This window comes from Lepidochelys olivacea, assembly GCF_965140295.1.
Source record: "Lepidochelys olivacea isolate rLepOli2 genome assembly, chromosome: 16".
Classification (NCBI taxonomy): domain Eukaryota; kingdom Metazoa; phylum Chordata; order Testudines; family Cheloniidae; genus Lepidochelys; species Lepidochelys olivacea.
This window is the reverse complement of record NC_140426.1, coordinates 11,977,569-11,998,045: the sequence shown is the minus strand read 5'-3', so window position 1 is coordinate 11,998,045 and position 20,477 is coordinate 11,977,569. Positions and strand designations below refer to the sequence as shown.

Sequence of the window (20,477 nt, the reverse complement as noted above, 5' to 3'; positions counted from 1 at the left end):
TGGGGGAGCTTGGGGAGACTCTCTGGAGCATGAGGCGGCAGCGATGTTCAGTCTGGAGGGGGTCTTTGGTTTATAAACGATGCCCCATTGTGGAACTCAAAGCACATGTGCCAGAGTGGATTGTAACGTTTTTCAAAGAAGCTCCCCCTGCTCCTTCCCCTCTCCATCCTGTCCACTCTCCAGCAAACCTCGAGAAAAGATAGTCCTTGCTCCAGCCCTTCAAAGTCAGTGGACTTGGACTTGGTTGGGCCAGCCAGGGCAGTGAGCCAACCCCCCGCGCCCCCTCCCCCGTCCTGTGAAACTCCCTCCCACTCAAACATTTAGGCCTTGCCCCCCTTGAAGATTTACCCCAATTTCAACCCCCCGGTGTAGCTGGTTCCCGTGCAACCTCTGGAGCAGACGGGCTGAACCCCTATAAGCAGCGATTTGCACTGTGAGGCACTTTTACCCTAGTTTCAAGGGGGTTGGGGGGGACGGGGGGGCAGATTCCTCTCCTGGCAGCTTTTCCCATCTGCACTGGGGCAGCTACGCTGGTGCCTGAAATCAGGTCCAAATCAGCAGCCCTTCAATCCAGTTGCTGTTAGCTGGAGTGGTCAGCTGAATCTCGCTGTCCCAATTGTGCAGAGGGGGAAACAGGCTGAAAACCCCATGAGGTTTTCCAGGTCCAAGCCAACCCCTCGGATTGCCCCCTTACAAGGGCAGCAGGATTTTAAATAAGATGTAACTTTCCCTGCCCCTGATGAATGCCATTCCATGATTGCCATGCAGTTGATCTCTAATTGTTTCATCTGAAAATGATTTATCTCCTTCCCACATGATCATCTCCTCTACGCTTGTGGAATGGCGTGCAGCTATTAGCGGCTTTCGCTGACTTCCCCTGAAGGTTGACTGAGCTCCTCGGGCAGCAACGTTGGGCCTGCAACCACTTCTCATTTTGTTTTTAATTAAATTTGTTGCTTTAAATTGTTTGCTTTCGCTCGCTCTTCAGCCACTCTTCGAGGTGACCAGGCATTCGTTTGTTTCCTCAGACATTTCAGTCTTGTGTGCCCAGCATGCCCCGCACATGCGTTTGCATATGACATTAACATCAAACGTTAGACTCTCAATCTGGGGAACTGGCTGCATTTCCGCTGGCATTGTGGCTACATTCTACTTTTGGGGACACTGGGATAAATCTGGAATTAACCTACTGACTCCCACAGAGGAACTCCAGATTTGCACCAGTGAAACAGAGAGCAAGATTTGACCCTTCATGTAGCTGTCTCACCGCTGCAAACTGCAAGAGGGAATCCTATTCCTGTTTGCTTGTCACCTGGGACCCTGCTTAGAACCGTATTCAAATCCCATTGAAATCAACAGATGGACTCAGTGGACTTTGAACCAGGCTTTCCCTTTGGTAGTACCTGAATATGCAATCATGCTGTTGCATTTAATCATGGAAGCCCTGTACAAACACTTCACAGTAAGCAGTGTTTTCCCCTTCTAGGGACACTGTTCAGTCTGATTGACTGAGGCAATACATCTTTCTCTTCAAGAGACCATATCTGAGGGCTGCTTGTCTTGAATGCCATTGCATTTCTGTGGCTGTGTGGGGTGCGCGCGGGCTCTGAATCATCAAGTCATCGTGGTTTCCCCAATAACGCATAGCCTTGCTTCTATACCCTCGGCTTGTAAGAAACTGTTGGCAAACAGCTGGATGCTCATTCTAAATATTAACAACAGTTCGTGGGCTACATCAGCCCAGATCAAAGGCTGTTTTCCAGCACAAACACTTTTTGTATGACGAGCTAATAGATTCCGCAGACTGAAGTACATCATGTTTTTATCGTTCCTTTGACAGGCTTCTGATCCCGAGATTTTCTCTCTTTGCTTGCCTCCCTCCCCCTCCCTCCCTCCAAAAGGTGGCTTGCCTCCTGCAAGCGAGAGACAGGGCTGCCTGCAACAGGCACAGGCCACCCAGCCAGGAAGCCCAGGTTGCCAGCTTAGTTTGGGAGGGCAGGTGAGCACCTCTCGCTCTCTCCTTTGCTCTATTTTCTGGGCAAGGAGGAGCTTGAAACTGAGGTGGCGCCTGTCCTCAAATCCCCTTCAAGGCACCAGGGTGTGGGGATATATGTGCCAGGACTGCAGGCTGGGAATCCGATCAGCTGGGGCCTCTTTAAGGGGGTATCTTCAACGTCGCTTATGTCAGTTTCCATTTCAGAGTGGGGGGAAACAGAGTAGGCAAGGTGCACAGAAGGGCTTTGCCATCCTGGGGCTAAGGGGAGCTTATTGGGAACCTTAACTGGGAGAGAGGAAGAAAGGTAGCACCGCAGCATGTCCAGTGGGTGATAGATGGGGGAGGCCCTTGTGGAATACATGTGTGCAGCCGGCCTGTGGTTAATTTCTGCAGCTGATTGACATGGGGGGAGAGGGGGTGGTGGTTTACAAAATGTGGAACAAAACTTTCCCAGTTTTTGCTGGGACGTATGGAAAACGTGGCATTTTTAAAAAATCCTGCAGCAAGAAATATCCTGGATATCTAATTCTGCTCTCCTGATGAGTACAGAGAGTACATTTTCTTTTCCTTCTCCCATAGCATCTCGAGTTGGCATGTTTCACTTGCTCTGCTGTTTCTGGTGCTGTACAGCAAGGAGGATGTTTGCTCGTTGTGCCTAGCAGCAGAATCTCTTCCATTGACATGCAGATGTATCTTGTTTGAGCCTTTATCATTGCCTGGCCTTCATAAACATTGCGGAACAATGAGAGTGAGGCTGGATTTCTCTGAACTATTGTCCAGTTTCCAGAGAATGTGATTGGACAATGGCCCAAGGCTGTGCCGTGAGAGTTTGGAGGCTCTGAGAATTCAGTGGAAGCTTTCCTTTGACAATCTGATTTCATTTTCAGCCTCCACTGTGTTCAGAGGGGCCAAATTATCAACCTAAGATGCTGCTGCTGATGGTAATAATAATAATGATTAATAGCTTTGCTTTCTTATGTCATCGGGTGGCAGGAGAGTTGCGGGGGGGGGTTCGGGGGGGGAGGGAGATACAAGCCAATTTAAAGATCTGGATTGAGGTGGAATGCCGGGAAGAGCAGAAGCCTTACCTGGAAACATGCAGCCTTTTGGAGGATTTGCTGTTGTCTTTCAACCCAAGGGGGACGCTAACGAGAATGCAATGGGCAGCAGCCTGGCCCGCTCTGGATGGGCCTGAGATCAGGACTAGCCAAACCCTCTGGGTCCTGGAGAGAAGGGGTGGGACGGCTGCATCTGCCTCAGTTTCCTCAATTCCAGAGGGGAATGTGCCTCTGAGACAGACTCCTCCGCACTCAGCGGAATTATGCCACCTTGAGCCCAGCTCTGGAATCTTCATCCATGCAGGTTTCCCCAGTGCAGCTGACGTGGCGCGTTCGCCTAAGGACGGACTCTCCAGTTGGGTGTTCTTGGCTGCCTGCTTCCATGCAGAGTTTGAATGGAGGAGCTGGCAGCAGCAGCAGCATTCTGGGATGGAGGATGTTGTACGCTGTTCTTCCCCAAACAGATGGCCCCTCGTTGGGCAAGACTGACACCATACAGTGGAGCACAGCATGGGGGGCGTAGTTATAACCAGGCCACGGGGGTTCATTTGGGAAACTGCCATTGCAAAGCGCTCCATAGAAAATGTCAAGAACAGATGAATCTCCAGCAAAATTCAGAGATGCACTGCTAATGGCACAGATAATTGTCCATAAAGAGAGCTTTAACAATTAAAAATCAAACTAAGTCCCTCCCGCAGGAGAGATGGTTCTGGTGTCAGCTGTAGAAATATACAGGGTTTTAATCACTAATTTAAAACTTGTGGAGACTCTTCAGTGGCTTCGGCTTTGGCTGGCGTGCAAAATGTGATCATTAGTAACAGCCTCGAGCCGCCGAGTCCAGATCTGCCTGAGTCCCAGGATCTGAATTTCCACTGAGTTTGGGCACGTTTAGATCTGAGCCTTGGCCCTTTATGGAAACAGGAGCAAACTACAGTCAGTGATTTGGATCTGGGTTCCAAACCCCTCCCTCCCAAATGCTGGTCCAGTTCTCTCCTGCCCCCCACAGCCGTGTTCCCCGTGGAATCACAGGGAATGCTGCTCACACCATTCAGCTCGGGGATTCCATTTGGGTCCATTTCTACAATTAATGTGTGTGTTCTACACAATCAAACCCCCAGAGCTCGAGTGAATCTGAGGATTTCATTCCTCTTTCTCCCCCAGAGAGCAGGTGGACACTCTCAAGGAGGAAGGGAGACATCCCCCACCCCCATTCCAGAGACATGCAGGGAAGTCATGGAGTGAAGTGTCCCACTCTCCCATAGCGGAGATCAGATTTGATGGTATGTAGGGAAATCTGTCCACAGTCCTGGACAGATTTGCTGGTATGTAGGGAAATCTGTCCCTCCCACTCCTCAGTTTTCTCTCCTAGATCAGTGTATTTTGGATCACATGGATGGAGTCCGTTGACTGCTTCTCTGTGATGAATTTGAGAAGCAAAATGTATTTTTAAAATGTTATATGTATAGGGATGGGAGGGGGCCAGTCAGTGGAGAGTGGCTCGTGTTATCCTAGTGGGAGAAGCCCATTCCTGTTTAATAGAAATGAAAATAATAGTTTTCTGTAGAAATGTAAAAGGGTTATTCCAAGTACCCATGTGTTTGTACAGCACCTAGCACGCTGGGGTCCTGCTCCATGACTGGGGTTTCTAGGCGCTACAATAATAAATTACTATAGAATTGAACAGAGGATATGATCTCTTCTATAATTTTTGCCTCTGTTTCTTTGTTTTAACCATCCTTTAGAATTCCATAGCAGGGATCTAATTCTATTGGGACTTCCCCATAAGGGCAGAAGCATTAAGAAAGGGGTTTAGTATGACCAGCCACAGCAGTCAGGAAAGAAATGCTAATTTTAGATCAAAGGGAGTTTGGCTCGCCAAGACGTAGCAATGGGCTAAAAGAGACAAAATGGGGAAAAATAAAATTCTTAAATGGAAGTAAAAAATAATCCGTCTCTTAAAAAAAAAAAAAGAGAGAGAGCGAGAGAGTTAAAAAAGCCAACCCTTTCTAGCTGCCTTTTGGGTGCTTTGTTCTGTTCCCTTGTTAGATATCTGTGTTCTGAGCTGTTTTATCCTATTTTGTTCTGGAAAATAATTTTTGAAATGTCAAAACTTCAAGCCTCTTTTGTCAAGCTTAAACAGTCTTGTTGAACTTTGAAGGAGACCTCGGGACGAGACACATGAACTTTTGAAGCTGCCTTAGCTGGCTTGACTTTGATCAGCATTTGAGAGAGGGGGGTGGAAACCCAAACAAAACAATAGCCTCAAGTCTTTGTGGACCTTGTAGTTCTGGGAAACAGCTACGTTTGAGGCCAAAAGACATACGTAGCTTTGTGCTGAAATGCTCTGTGCCAGCCATGCTCTTTCTTTGCCTCTGCCTCTCTTTCATTCCATTTCTCACAGCCGGTGGAGCCGGGCTGCGTCAGTCACTACTTGATTTATTGGGACTCTGTGCAGACAGCTTCAGAACGGTTGCATTTTCGTTTTGTCCTTCGTTATGCAATCGGATGCCATAGCATTGATGACAGTCTGGTCCTGAGGCCTAGCATTCTACCTGCTGGGTGAATTCTATTGAATAATGTTGAGTTGCTCCGGAATAAAAGACCCTTTCTTCCTGCACGCTAGTGATGTTTGGCGTCTCTTGGACTGCAGCTGGTTAGCACTGGGAAATACCTTGATCATTTTGGTGCCAATGGCTGAGATGCTTGAGGTGAAATCCTGGCACAATTGTCGAGAATGGGAGTTCTGAAATTGACTTCGTGGGCCCAAAGTTTCAGCTCTAGACTATGAATACCTCCGCACATTTCATGCGGCTAACATGAGATGCAGCACCACTTTGGTTTGGCCCATCTGCCCCTTTGTCAACGGAGACAGAGGCGCAGACGGGCCAGATTTGATGGGCGTTGCGACCTAGTGCACAGGGTTGCAGGGCCATTCAAATTTGGCCCAGCCACCCCACTGTAGATGGAGGGGTGGCCAGACCGAACCTGAGTTGTGCTGTGACCCTGTGTGCCGAGTCACAATGCCTCTCAGTTTGGGGGATCCAGAGTAAATTGCCCCCTGTCTTCCTGGCTGTGGGTGTCCCTCAATGTGGGGAATGTTCTGCTTTAACTGGGACAGCTAGAGTTGGAGGTCAAGCAGGACACTCCCTTGAAAGCTGGGACTGTAGGGATGCCTGACTATGGTATCTCACTGTTCTTTAGAGTTCAGTGTTGTCAGCACTCCGGATTTTTCATAAGTGACGGGATTTCAGCCAGGGCTGGAGCCTAGACTGGTGATGACACAAGAAACTCCAACTTTCTTGCCCATCTCCTGAGGCAAAGCATCCAGCCAGAGCTGCTGCAGGAAGAGCTCTGTCCCCCTGCAGCCGACAACCTTAAGCCAGCCTCACAGAAGGAGAAGGGAGCAGAAAGGGCTCAGCAACTTTCTTTCTTCTTTTCCCTCCCATCCTGTGAGCAATGGGACAAGGTGTCTCCTCTGCTCTCCCTCCCTGCCATACCTGGCCTTGGAATAGGCAGGGAGGTAAAGAGCCCCTGGAGCTGCCCCCCAGTTCCTGCTAGAAGGGAGAGGGGGTCCCTGCTACAGCCACTAGCCGCAGGCCTGGGAGAGGGGGAGTGAAGAGCTGCAGGAGGGAAGGGGGGACTGAACTGTTGGGTTGGGGTCAGAATTAGCTTCTGGGCAGGGAACAGACAGATGTGGGGGTGAGAACTCCTGCAACAGAAACCAAAAGCACCTTGCCCAATACATGTGGGTCAGTGGGCAACACATACATACTTTTTGCAGGAGGGTGACTAAGTGTGAAGGTGATGAGGATACCTGTGAGCCTGTCTGAAAATCTGAGCTGGGGGAATTGGGACACACATAAATGGACAGGACTCCTAGTCACTGCACTATCTTGTGCATGAGCTGGTCCGTGAATGGACAGATAAATAAATATTCATATGAGTGTGTGGGTTTGTGAAAAGTTCTTGTGTTGTTTGAGAGAATCGATCCCCCAGTTTACATGGACATTGGCCTGAATTCTGAAAGTCCAGAGGGCTATCGGTGTCCCCCATTAGTGGCATGTTCGCGTGTTGTTGTGTATAGTGCTTGCATAAACTTCTTTTCTCTTTTTTACTTGCCTCTCAACAGCAAACACACAGTTTCCAGCTGGGTTTTTCAAAGGAGCCTGAAATCCTATGGTTATTGGATACCTAGCTCCACTTTCAACCTGCTCCCCATCCACCATCCCCCAAGACATGTCTCTATGCTTCTATACCTTTGAATAGTCTTGTTGTTTTGCTTCTTGGTTAGTTTGTTGCTCTTAGTTTATTGCCTATTCATTGTGTTTCTATTAATTTGGGGTTGGCTGCATTTTAAATCCGGGTAGAGAGCTTTGGTGAAAGTGTAATGTGCTGGTCCATGTCGTTGCTCAGTCCTTTAGGGCAGGGGGAATTGTCCCTACAGGTGCACTCATGAAATATCCCCATGTGGGTCCCAAAGCTGCCCTTCCCACCAGCTTAAATAAAATGAAAATAAGGAGCAAGATTTTTTTAATATACATATTGCATATATGAATATATAAAGTGTGTATCTGTATATTGTATAAATGTCCAATATGCAAATATAGGCACCTAAATAAGTGGCCAGCTTTTCCTAGCTACTAACCTCTTGGCAGCTCCCATTGAAATCAGCTGGAACTGCTGTGAGCTCAGCACTTGTTTCTCATGGGGTTTTCCCAGGCCACTCATTTAAGCACCTGCATTGAGACTCCTGCTTTATAAATCTTCGGTTGGTGCGGCAGGAGGAAGGTGATTGAGAGATTTCTTTCTCACTAGGCCTTGACAATCCTCATTTACATGGCAGTTAACTTCTAATTTTCCAACGGATGCATGTGCGCCGATTCTTGTCCTGATGGGGTTTCTTAATCGCTTGGCTTCCATTGGTGCTAATGGGAGACAGGAGACGAAAACCTCACACACTGTTTTCAGAAATTAAAGACTGAATCCTTTATTAATTCTTGTGAGTCTTCCGTGCTGCAAAGGGATAAACCCAGTTTCTGGAGAGGCTCCCACTCTGGGGAGTCACTTTGGAAGGCTCTGAATCCTCAAAAAATCTAGTGCATTCTTTGCCCTCTATTTTAAAGGTTATATTGAGACCTGGAATTCTAAAGGAATGAAACAAATTAGTTCCAGGCCTCTCTTATAGTCCACAAAGTACATTTGTTTCCACCATTCTTCTCTGAAGGTGTCTTCTCCCAGTGGCCTCCATGCCCTGCTTTTAGTGGCTTCTACCTGTTACTTCACAAAATGCTACGTGTAATGGCCAGGGTTCCTTGGCTCACCTCTGATCTATGCAGCACTATTACAGATGCAGTCTTCTAATCAATGTAATTGAAGATCAGAGTTAATGAGGACCTCTGCGTCTGTGAAATCCCCCTAGTGATGCTGGGCTTCAGATGTTAGATAAGGAAATGATTGGGCTGAACTGAAAATCTATTTGGCTAATTAGAAGATGCATATTCCCACAAGCTGGGGGGTGGGGTGTGTGTGTGTGGGGGAAGAATACATTTCACAAATAAAGAAACATCAGATTTCTTAAGAAAAGGGTTTTGGCAGGGATTTACTTCTCAATCACTGACCTCTGGAGGAAGGGAGTTTCAGGAGAGAGAAGACTGCTCATACGGGGAGGTGAGAAAAACAAGGTGGGTGAGGGAACATTTTTGATTGGACCAACTTCTGTTGGTGAAAGAGACGAGTTTTCGAACTCCACAGAGCTCCTCTTCAGAGGAATTAGCATATGGGGCAGGTTCATGCCTCTTGAGCCAAGAGCAACCTGGTGGTGCGTTCTGCTGCTACTGTCTATGAACGTATATGGCCCTCATCTCCCTAGAATCTGTGGGCCTCAGAAACACCACCCTCTGAGATGGGGAAGTGTTCACCCCCTTTTACAGATCAGGAGCTGGGGAACAAATTAATCCATTTGTCCAGGGGCAGGAAGTCTGGCAGAGCCGGGTGGTGAATCCAGGTTTTCTGAGTCCTGGGCTGATGTCATGTAAGCTGGACCCCTCTTCCTCTTCAGGGTGAATTCATAAAGATGTGAGCTGAATGGCAGGTTCAGATTTGGGGGCGGGGGGCTCTCAGTACTCCTCTGTGCTCTGCTGTGGCTCTCAGGCTGTTCATTGAGCTTCTGCTGCTGCTTTGGGGCCATGGACCAGCCTGGTTCTGGTGGTGGAAAGCAGCTCTGGGGGTGCACCAAGCTATGAGAGGGCATAGGATTGGGCTGATGCGATGCAATGAAGCCCCAACACCCTGTTTGTAGATCTGAGCCATAATCCTCCACCCTGAGCTCCCGCATCCCCTGATAAAATGAATGTACTGACATTGGGGCAGATAGTTCCCTCCAGCAAGCGGGGCAGAAGGGAGAAAAACAGGGGTGGAAAGGGCCAAATAACCAATGAAAGAGGGGAGTGACATCTATGGCTCCTTCCATTCCTTAGCCCCCAGAAGACCCTTGGTGTGAATATTCCTGCATCAGGGCTCTGTGTGATTTGGGGAGTGGCTGAGGATCAAGAAGACGGAGCAAGAGATCAATCATCCATTTCTGGCAGGAATAGCTCTGGAAAACCAGGGGACGGTAACTCTAGAGTGTCACAGAGGAGGTTGCTCAGCACAATTGCATCTAATTCACTACGCATAAGATTGGCAAGAGTTTGCTTTCTGCAAATAGCACAACTGGGCCAAGAGGGAAGTGGGAAGAGCAACTTCATGGTCATATGATGATGCTCTACCCACGCTCTGTGCATACCATTTGGGATCTTGTCTGATGTGTCTGTCCTCTTCTCCTCTCACCCTCTCCAGCTATGCCGAAGTGCTTGGAGTCCTGATTACACCCAACTAACAAACTGTCCCTTTCCCTGTTTTCCCCCCGACAGGAAGCAGTTTTGTTGTGAGCGAGGGAAGCTACCTGGACATCTCTGACTGGTTAAACCCAGCCAAGCTCTCCCTTTACTATCAGATTAACGCCACCTCCCCCTGGGTGAGAGATCTCTGTGGGCAGAGGACCACCGATGCCTGTGAGCAGCTGTGTGATCCAGAGACTGGTAAGTGGAAAGCGGCAGGCAAGAGACTTGGGGAAGCGTTGGAGGTGTCTGTCTTGGTATTAAGAGTGTCTGTGCTGGGGGGTTGCAGTCCTTCATAACCTACGACTGGCTGATCTACCAGCCCTTCAGCATTGGACTGCTAGTGACTGTCCCTTCCACAAGGATGCAATTTAGCTATGATCTCTCATGCAGCTCTCCAGCACGCAATTAGAAAGGAGGGTACTGTCTTTTCTACCCTAGAAACACTCTTATCTTTTTATTATGATTTGTATTGTGTTAGTTCCTTGAGCCACTGTCATAGACCAGGACCCCACTGTGCTAGACATTGATCAGCTCTCCAGCGTGACAGTGGGCAGGATGGGGAGTTACTCTGCTGTTGAGAGTTGTTTGTCATCTGAATAGCCTTCCCCTGCACCGTCGAGACATGGCATCAGGATCACAGTCTTGTTGGAGGTGGTGCTGAAACTGCAAGCCCGTGCAATTGTGTTCAGTGCCCTAATGCTTCTCAGCGCAGCTGTGAGAAACTTGTCCCCAGAGCCTGTAATTAGCGAGGAATTGAAAAGAAACCAGCTGTACAACCAGCAAATAAAGGAAAGGAATTAAAAAGAAAATTTGTCAGCAAATAAACTCATGGCTGTGGCCAACTGAAAGCTCCTTATCAGGTCACTTTCCATTGACACCTCCTTCGCTGCCAGCACTGATAATGAGGGAGCAGGGTGCTCTGTATGGGAAGATGGCTCTGTGGCTGTGATTGGTTTTCTGATGAGGGTCCTTGGTACCCTCTGCAGGGTTTGGGGAGAGTTACCATTTCCCGGTGCCTCTCCCTGGAATGCTTTGCTGGCTGGCTGGAGGGAAGTAGCCTCGGTGCTAATAAAACTCCCTGCGTGCAGCTGAATCGAAAAAGCATGCAAATGACCTTGCCTCCCAGAAGAGAAATGGGATAACCCTTGGCTCATCGAAGGAGAAGCATCGAACCTTCCCCTCCTTCCACCTCCCTCTTGTGTAGCCAGTGCCAGGGAGAGCCACAAATCCCCAGCGGCAGGGTGGGATTGTGTTTCTGCTGGCTAGATTTGAAGAGAGGCAGTTTGTGGCTGTGAAAGCCTTTCTGAGATGCCATCAGGCCCTTGAATGCGCTTCCCCCACGGCAGCCTGCGAGGAAGAAAGGGGGTTCATTTTCAACTCTTTCAGCACTTAAGGCTGTGAAAGCTTTCTCTATGTCCTCTGTCCAAGTTCCAGCTGAGACCCTCCCCCCTGAGAAACCAGACTCTCTCCCTGCCTGAGCAGGGTTGTTTCTGGCTGACATCAAGGCTGGTGCAATTTCATAAAATCATAGAATATCAGGGTTGGAAGGGACCTCAGGAGGTCATCTAGTCCAACCCCCTGCTCAAAAGCAGGGCCAATCCCCAATTTTTGCCCCAGATCCCTAAATGGCCCCCTCGAGGATTGAACTCACTACCCTGAGGTTAGCAGGCCAATGCTCAAACCACTGAGCTACCCCTCCCCCATTTCTGTCCTTTCCATCTTTTTGCAGTGACCACAATGGGAGGCGGTGGCACCAGCTACACCAGTTGGAGAGTGACTGTATGAGGATAGTGCTAATCTGTTCCACAGCTTCATGAGGGCTGAATTTTAGGTGGGGGCTCCAGACCTTGTCTCAGCTGCTCATTCATTAGTGAAGGACACTTCTCAGTGCACTATTGTGGCTGTCAGACTGTTCATGGCAGGGCACTGGAGCAGCCCAATTCTGGATGTGGAAGAGGAGCTCTGTCAACTGGCTGAACTGGGAGCAGGGGATAGAGTTGGGATGAAGCTAAATTTATTTTGCTCTGATTTTCTTTGCTCCCATCTCAGGAAGTTGCCACCCCACACAGGTCAGGGGCCGTTGTGGCTGTGGAGATACAAACACCATCTGGGATCCGGGAGGTGCTTTGTCCTGGTTCAGATAATGGGAGAAAGGAGTCCCAAAAGCAAGGGCGGGGGTGGGTGGGGGACTTGAATTCTAAAACATCAGACACTTGAGAGTCATTTAAGGCTGGGTTGTGTTCTAAAGAGTGGGTCAAATATCTGTGTCCAGGAGTAGCTTGGAGGAGATGTGTTTTATTCCCTTCTAAGTGTTTCTCTTTCTCATGGCTTGTCTGCAAAGGGAAGTTAACCAGCACACCGATAGCAGGATAATATTTCCATTATAGCTACGCTGGTCAATTTCCCTGTGTAGACAAACCCTCAGTATCACCTAGACTTCCAGGAAAAAGGGAAGAACCAGCCCAGCAAGGAGGGCTGATATGTACATAGAAGCTTTTCCTCCAAATATCTCAAAGCCCTTTGTAAACTATATAGAGAGATCATTCCAGCCGTCAGAGAAGCACTGTCGCCTCCGGGGCGGGAGGCAGCCCACTGTAACTACACCACAATTCAGAGAAGCAAGTAAAGAATTTTTCATCCGTCTGAAACTGCGGGGAGAACGTATGGAGGCAGAATGCAATTACCCAGTCAGAACAAGCCCGGCAGCTCTGCTTGCAAGCCCCATGCTGTCTGGTTTAATTCTCTCGCAGTCTCTGCGGTGTGGGACAGACTGCTGCTGGCCACATCTGTACAACGGCAGCAGCTCAGGCTTCTCTGGCTTGTGAGAGCAGCTGGTTCCTCTGGCTGGCTCCCCCCGCTCCCCGTGCCGTGCTTCACCAGAGGATGACAGAACTCAGCCAGAGGGAATGGAGCAAGGCTTGCTCTGCGCCTTTGACGTGCTGTATTCCACTTTCGCTGGCTGCCTCTGCCCTTTTGCCAAGAACGTTCCTCAGCACATCCCTCAAAAGGAGCATCCGCCCCTTACTGAGTGCAGTAAAAATCCGTGGGAAGATGGGCTGATTGGGCCCCTTTCTGATCCAAGTGTCGGCCCTCCTGGACCCTGCTGTATCACTGATCCGGCTGAGAAATAAATCAGTTAGAAGTCCCTGGCAGAGGCTTGCTGGCCATGAGCGACAGAAAGAGGATGAGCTCAGCCCTCACCTGTAATGTCTAGTCCAACCACAGGGAGCTCATGAAGGCCCAGGAATAGCTAGATCAGGAAGGGTGAGAAAGCAGATCTGGCACACAAGGTGTCTGAGTACGGGGACCTGCCATGAAGAAGTGTTCTATTCTTAAGCCTGTCCTGCTGCTCTTGACTCACCCGACTATGCCTGCGTATTGCAGCACATATGTTCTCTCTCTCTGGGGTCTTGGAAAGTGTTGGTCACAAGCACTGCATCATGTAGGCCCAGGGAGATGAGTCAAAGAGATCTCAACCTGGATATTCTTAACCTTAAGCTTAAAATCAAGGAAGGAGAGATCAAGGGCAGAAATTACAAAGCTGATCCCATCTTCCCTCCAGACCGGTTGATAAACAGGGATAGAGTGTTGCTGTTGGGAAGACGTTGGCTGCAAATTTTAAAACGGGATTAGTGATTTTGGCAGCCTAACTCTGAGACTATGTAAAGTGACCCATTTCTCAGAAAGTTCTGAACGCTCACCCTTTGAAAACCTGGAGAGTTGAGTGAGCCCCCCGAAAGTGAGACAGTCAGAATCTCTAGGCACCAGTGACAATCATGGCCAGTATGTTTGTGATATGGCTACTTGGCAAGAAAGTTCTCTGCTAGGGAAATGTTTCAGGAGGGGTGGGTGGGAGAAGAACCTGTTCATGGGTCAAGTTTATTTTATTTTTTTTAAGTGGCATTTTATCATCTTGAGGGAGAAAATCCTGGGGTCCTGCTGTGTCTGATTTCAGCCCTTTCTGGTGAGGGGTTTTATAAACTTGTTGGATCCCTAGTGATGGTTTGCTAGAGGCCTCTCCCACCTAGGCTGGATAGAGGATTGGTGGGAGGAGAGGCCCTATGGCAAGTGATGGCTGAGGTCTAGAATGGGGAAGGAGAATGACCCACGTAGCATGAGGGAGCCCCCCTTCTAGTGACAGCCCCTTGGCCTTGCGTAGCATTTCTGCTCTGAAGGTCTCAAAGTGCTTCGCAGGCATTAGTTAAGCCTCTTTCCTGCAAGGCAGCTTGGTATTGTTATCCCTGTTTTACAGGTAGGTAAACTGAGGCAGTGAGGGGGGCATGGGTTTGGCTCAAGGAGCTGGAGTGAATCATTGAGAAAGTTGGGACTGGAATCCAGAACTTCTGCTGTAACCATCCAATGAAGCCTGGGTCTGGGATAGAAGGGTAGAGCTCTGTTGTCAATCCATGGTCCCCTGGGGTGTGTCAGCCATAGGCAGGGATAGGACTCAGGCCCTTTTGCTCCAGAAGCGCAGACCTCTTCCATGTGAGCTAAAGGGGATCTCCTTTAGCTGTAGCAGTACAAGGGGCCTGTGACACATGTGAACAGGTGCATGCAGTCCATGCTGCAAAGGGCAGCAGTGCATTTACATATTAGCCTTTGCATTTCAAGTTCCTAATAGCTCTTTGGGCAGGGACTATCTTTTCTGTGTTCAGACAGCACCCGGCATGATGGGGACCTGGGCCACGACTACAGTACAAATAACACAAATTAGTCTCCTACTCACAAGCCTCAGGGTGCCCTAGGTTTTATGGGTGATGTGATTGTTACCATCAAGCTAACTTTTGGAGTGGGTGTGAGGGGGTTGACATCTCATTTTAGGGCTAATGCCATGTGATACAGCTGCCGTGGAGACCCTGGCAGGAATCCCTGTTTTTCAAAGGGATTAAGTTTAGAGTCCTTCCTTCGCCACCCCCAGATCCCTGGATACTGTGTAGCTGTGAAGTGCTGGCTGGCATTTCATCTACCTGTAACACACCAACCTTGGTTAGGTTGATTCAGGCCCCCTTTTCTGCCAGCCAGTGCCATCCATCCTTCCATGAAATTTACATGAGTGAGAGCTGCTGCTCTGTTGTCATGGCTGGCTATAAAGATTACCAACAAGAAGGGGCAATTCATGCCGTGCTTGGGACTGGATTGCTGCCCTTTGCAAACTGAGGATAAGGAGGGATTGTACTGTGCTGTGAGTTGGAGCTGAGTCTGCCAGCTCTGTGTCTCAAAGCTTTGTGTGCGCATGACAAAGCCGCTGCTTGTACCACACACTATGATGCAGTCTCATAAAATCAGTGAGGGGCTGCCTTTTCACTAGCCTCCCTTATCAGCACCAGTTACATTTATGAGGGCATCTATTTTTTTTCCCTTCTCTGTGGCATGTGCAAATACTGATTTGTGTACGCAATTACCTGCTTTGTATGCATGCAACTAATTCACTCTTACATGTTGTGGGCACATCTTAGGAGGCCTGCTGGAAAACTGGTCCAGTTGGGCCAAATGCTGAAATGTTCAAAGTTCGTGCTGGCACTTAGCAGTGCAATGAGATAAATGAGATGGAAAACGACCTTGATTAATAGGGGCACGTGATTTTTTTGCCCTCACAAATCAGACCTCTAAATTGTATCATCTGTAGAGCTGATTGCCTCAACAAAACGGTGAGCAGAATTGATTGAAGATAAAAAAAAAAGTGTAGAGACCCCTTTTAAAAATTGGCAATGGCATTGGTTTCCAGTGTCTTCCAGATGGTTTCTTTTGCCACTGTAGTCACAGATTATATGACCATCTCCAGCAAAAAGGGGACTTGCCAGCAGGAGGTTCAGGAAAGATGTTTTTAAACATATCCCATTTAACAAACAAACACACTCCCCTTTAGAGAATTTGGAGATTGCATGGTTGAGCATGTAAGTTGGGAAGTGCCCCCTCCCTTTGTGTATATTAAAACCGCCCTTTGATCCCAAGTAATGCAATTTAATATCATGCAGCTTTTCTGCAGTATCTAGTACAGTTTGTTTATTCTTGTATCCATTTGCTATTTTCATTTTCATAATGGTCCAGCATCTTTGTTGACTTAGACTTATGTATGCTGAGGTCCCTTCTCTCTAAGGTCTGTATTTTAATAACTTGGTCAGCAGCCATGTAATATCTGATTTCTTTTCATCCATCAGCACAGCTTGCTTTATGTGCAACTCAGAGCATGAGGCAATTAACTCCCATGCTGGTTTAGCTTCAGGCTTAAGCGATATAATCAAAATGCATGCACATAAAGGGGCAGAGTTAAGGTTATCTGTGCTGCCTTTGCTTTCTCATTTTCTACCATTTGCAGGTTTGACCGTGCAACCATTAATGTTGTCATAATGGAATTTTTGAGTTTGTGTAAAGAAAAAAGGATTCCATAATGTGGAGCTATTTTTGCACAGGCCCCTCTAAGCCAAACTACTTGATAAATATGATGAGATCTGCAGGAGGTAACCTTTCAGCTGTGACTCCTTAGGAGCAGTGCAGCTTTTACCCTAGATGATAAAAAGTGCCTGAGACGGGGCTCTGGCAGAACCCTACCTCCTTTGGTGTGTGCCTTCACAGCTGAATATAGGCTGGATGCAATGAGGCTTAAGCGCCTCCTTAAAGTTAAGCACATGCTTAAGTGCTTTGATGAATCAGGACCATGAAAGGTGGAGCTCAATGGGATGTAACTGGCAAATCAATGCCAGATTTCACAACACTCAAATGGGCTTCTGCTCAGGGAGGGTGCTTTCCCTGCCAAATTTCGCCCCTCTACCCCAGCTGTTTAAAGAATTGTAGCGCAAAAAAAAAAAAAAGTCTAAAGAGGAAGGTGTTTTTCATTTTAAATAGCTCAACTGTGTGTGTGTGTTTATTTATTCATTAAATCACTATTGGGAAGAGACCAGGCCTGGAAAACGTCAGCCCAGAAAGTTAGAAACGACTGGTAACCAGTGACTGGAATGGAAACGATGAAGCAACCTTTCCTGCAGCTGTCACCGCCGCTGCGGTTATTCGCGAATGCAGTTCACAGTCTCTAGCTGGTGCTTGCTTGGCCAGGAGCTCTCTGAAGACGGCACTCTTGGCCAGGAGCGGCTTTCCGCTGAAGTCAGCATTTCATAATTTATCAGGATCTCTTTCTTCGTATTTAATGTTCTGTGAATCTCCTCACCTGGCAGGGGGAGCTGTGAGATCTTGCCACGCTGTCCCATGGCGGCCTCGTTAATTATTTGGCAGGGGGTTTGACTCTCTGCTCATCAGCACAGCTAATAAGTTCTCTGGCAGCTGGCAAGCCTGGCAAGAAAGCTTGTGGACATGCATGTTCTGGCCTCATCTCCCAGGGGCTTTGCCTTCAGAGCATCGCACAGCATTCTCCATCAGCGCTGTTCATCTGGAGAGGTTGTTGGTGAATGTGAGGTGCTGGGGTCTGGCAATTTTGTCACTATGTCACCTAGACCTGCTCTGAGCAGGGTTAGGGGACACAGTGATTGAAACTCCTCCAGCAGCTTATCTATGCTGCTGCCATGATGGAGCTGGACCAGTGAGGGTTATGAAAAAAAGGCCAATGTGGAGACAGCCATTAGGTGGCCTAATGTCACAGGGCAGAGTTTCCCATCCTTTCCCATACTGGGGTCCCCCACCCATTGAGCAATACGAAAGGGCAGGTTGTTTCATACCTCCGTCAAGATCTCTTCTGAAGCTCATGACCCCTAGACTGGGAGCCCATACTGTAGAGCAGCGGTTCCCAAACTGGGGTTCGCAGAACGTTGCAGGGGGTTCGCCGGAAAAATTTCACTCATGGCGGCCAGAGGACCCCGGGTGTTGGAGGCAGCAGATGGGACCCGGTTGCAGGGCAGACGGCCCGAGCCCCAGAGAGAGCGGGGCCGGGCATTTGGGGCCGGCAGCCCGAGCCCCAGGGAGAGCGGGGCCGGGCAGTTGGGGCTGGCAGCCCGAGCCCTGCCCCCATCAGCGGGGGAGCCGGCAGCCCAAACCCCAGCGCTCCGTGTGGGGCCGGCAGCCCGAGCCCCAGGGAGAGCGGGGCCGGGCAGTTGGGGCTGGCAGCCCGAGCCCTGCCCCCATCAGCGGGGGAGCCGGCAGCCCAAACCCCAGCGCTCCGTGTGGGGCCGGCAGCCCGAGCCCCAGGGAGAGCGGGGCCGGGCAGTTGGGGCCGGCAGCCTGAGCCCCGGCAGTCAGCGGGACCTGCAGCCCAAGCTCAGTGGAGCTCAGCTGACCGGGGTGGTCAACGGGGTCCAGCAGCAGGAGCGCCACGGAGTGCGGCGCCTGCAGCCCAGACCCCGGCGCGGGGCCAGCAGCCGGAGCCCTGTGGTGGGCAGGGCGGCAGCTGAAACGCCGGGCGCACAGGTGGCAGCTCGGACACCTGTCCTTGTTGGACAGGGGAAGTTGGCATCGAGGGCAGAGTGAGCAGGTGCCGCGCTGTACCTGGGGGGTGGGCCAAGCTAATTTAAAGGAGGTAGTCCTTAGAAATGTTCATTTTTAGGAGGCGGTTCGCGAGACTTGACCTTTTAGTGAAAGGGGTTCGCGGGTTGTTAAAGTTTGGAACCACTGCTGTAGAGAGAAGGAAGAGAGGAAGGTGGGGAATTGTCCCCCTTACCACCTCCAGGGTTGGTTACCAAAGGAACTAGAGTCAGACAGCCTCATGCTATGATCTTGGTAAGTAGGGTTGCCGGTTTGGGTTGAAAATATCCCTGGAGGTTTCATCATACGACATAATCTTTCATTAGAGATTAATCTTCGATTCCTGGAGGCTCCAGGACAATCCTGAATGGTTGGCAACCCTACGTAAGTGACTAGCCTATGCCGCTGCGGCTGTTGTTAACTAACAACTAACTGCTGATGTTAGCAAGTTAGCTCCATGCTCGCTTGGGTATAGCTACATGGGCTGTCCCGATTGCAGAATAGCCACTCCCTGAGAGTTGCAGCACTCTAGCTAGCCTAGCTCAAGTGACCACGTTGTGAAACAGCGTGGGGCTATGCAGTGTGGCTGGGCTCGCAGTCGATGCATGGGCTGCTGTATCCCCACAGCATAACTAGCTCCAGCATCTGCAGCTCTGGAGCCTCAGACCCCATCAGCCCCATCTGGCTAGCTCAAGCTTAAAGCATCCCTTAACGTGAGCGAGAGAGATTCGTGTGAGGGCAGGAGTCAGGTTAGAGGCAACACTCAGATTCCAGCTCGAGCTCTGCAGCGATGACAAGCCCTTAGCAGGGTCGGTGCGGTGCTTGGATGGGAGACCCAGTAGGAAGTCGCAGGTGCTATAGGAAATGGTGCTGGAGATATTGTAGATGGTGCTTTTCCCAGTGCCCTTAAATCGCATTGGGGGTGCTGTGCTGGTGGAGGGTGTTGTGTTATAGAGGCCAAAATTCTGATTATATGGCAGGTTACAGATTCCATGGCAGTTTTGTCAGACCAGGGCTGCTAACCCCAGGGCCTAGTTTGGATAATCAAAATTGGTCTGGTTAAATCCCCCTTGTGGTTTCCGTTGGATAGGACATTTTTCTTCCTTCCCAGACCTCAACTTTTCTGTAACGTTGCTGTGTGCTGTTAAACAGCTGCCTTATTCTACCCCAGGGGTGGCTGCCTTTCAGTGATGGGTGAAGCATTTACTCTTTGTCTAGTTTCTGTGTTAATTTTAGTGTGTGAAGAAGGCATTTTCATCCAGTCTCTTGGCTTTTAACAGCACTGGCAGCAATCCTGCTCTCCAAGGCCAGTTTGTGGGTAACTCCTGCACCCTAAGTGTAGCTTCCTTGGCAGATGGGGAAGAGACAGACCCATGACCCTGTCTCCCTCAGCACCAGCCAGAAGAATTTGCAAGCCGCTCAGGGGATCCTATGATGAATCATCCAAATGGATGTAGCCCGGGCATGTTCCCCGTGCCTGCCTGGGGGCAATGAGGGCGATTGCACCATAGATCCCAAAGTTCCCCCCGGTGTCCGAGTAGGCTATTGCAGCTCCAACACCGCCCGTCATGGAGGGCTGTGGCCAAAAGCCACAGCAGAGCTCTTACATAAATTGTCCTTACAGAGCATCTTTCATGGGCCTCAGAACATTGCATGCCACGACAAGCTGTGTATGTGGAAGGAGGCCTTCTGTGTACAATAATGCATCCACCTCAGCAGTGGGACATGGCAGCACCGTTGGCTGACAGTACTGTGACAGAAAGTGAAGAATACTGTATCCAACTGAAATCACACGGGGCAGGGGGGCTTGTGCGGGCAGCACCAAGACCTGATGCTAGCCAGTGTGCGACCGGTGTTAATGCTCAGCTTGGACTGCAGGTCCCCCGGTTGGAGAGTGTGGGGCATGGGGGAGATCAGTGCCTGCATACATTGAGTCCCCCAAACCTGTTTCTGTTAGTGAGGCTCCCTATATATGATAAAATGTGGGGGAGGACAGACAGAGGGGCCTGCAGGGCTAAATCCTGGGCTTCCAATGGCAGAGCGGAGCGACGGGCTTTGACCCACCCATTTGGCAGTTGCTCAGGATGTTGAATTAAGAACTTGTTTCTCTGATGTTCTGCCTGCCACTCAGAAAGC

General features: G+C 49.6%; 1 protein-coding gene across 1 annotated transcript in view; it reads left to right on the top strand.

Annotated features, from left to right (window-relative positions):
• The window catches only part of ASTN2 (astrotactin 2), a gene marked incomplete at its 5' end in the record, with an annotated part of 616,673 nt that overhangs the window by 241,484 nt on the left and 354,712 nt on the right, over nt 1-20,477 (top strand). The window contains one exon of the mRNA XM_084650529.1: nt 9,966-10,133. Coding sequence (XP_084506655.1) covers nt 9,966-10,133 — 168 coding nt within the window. The remainder of the gene's footprint in view (nt 1-9,965; nt 10,134-20,477) is intronic.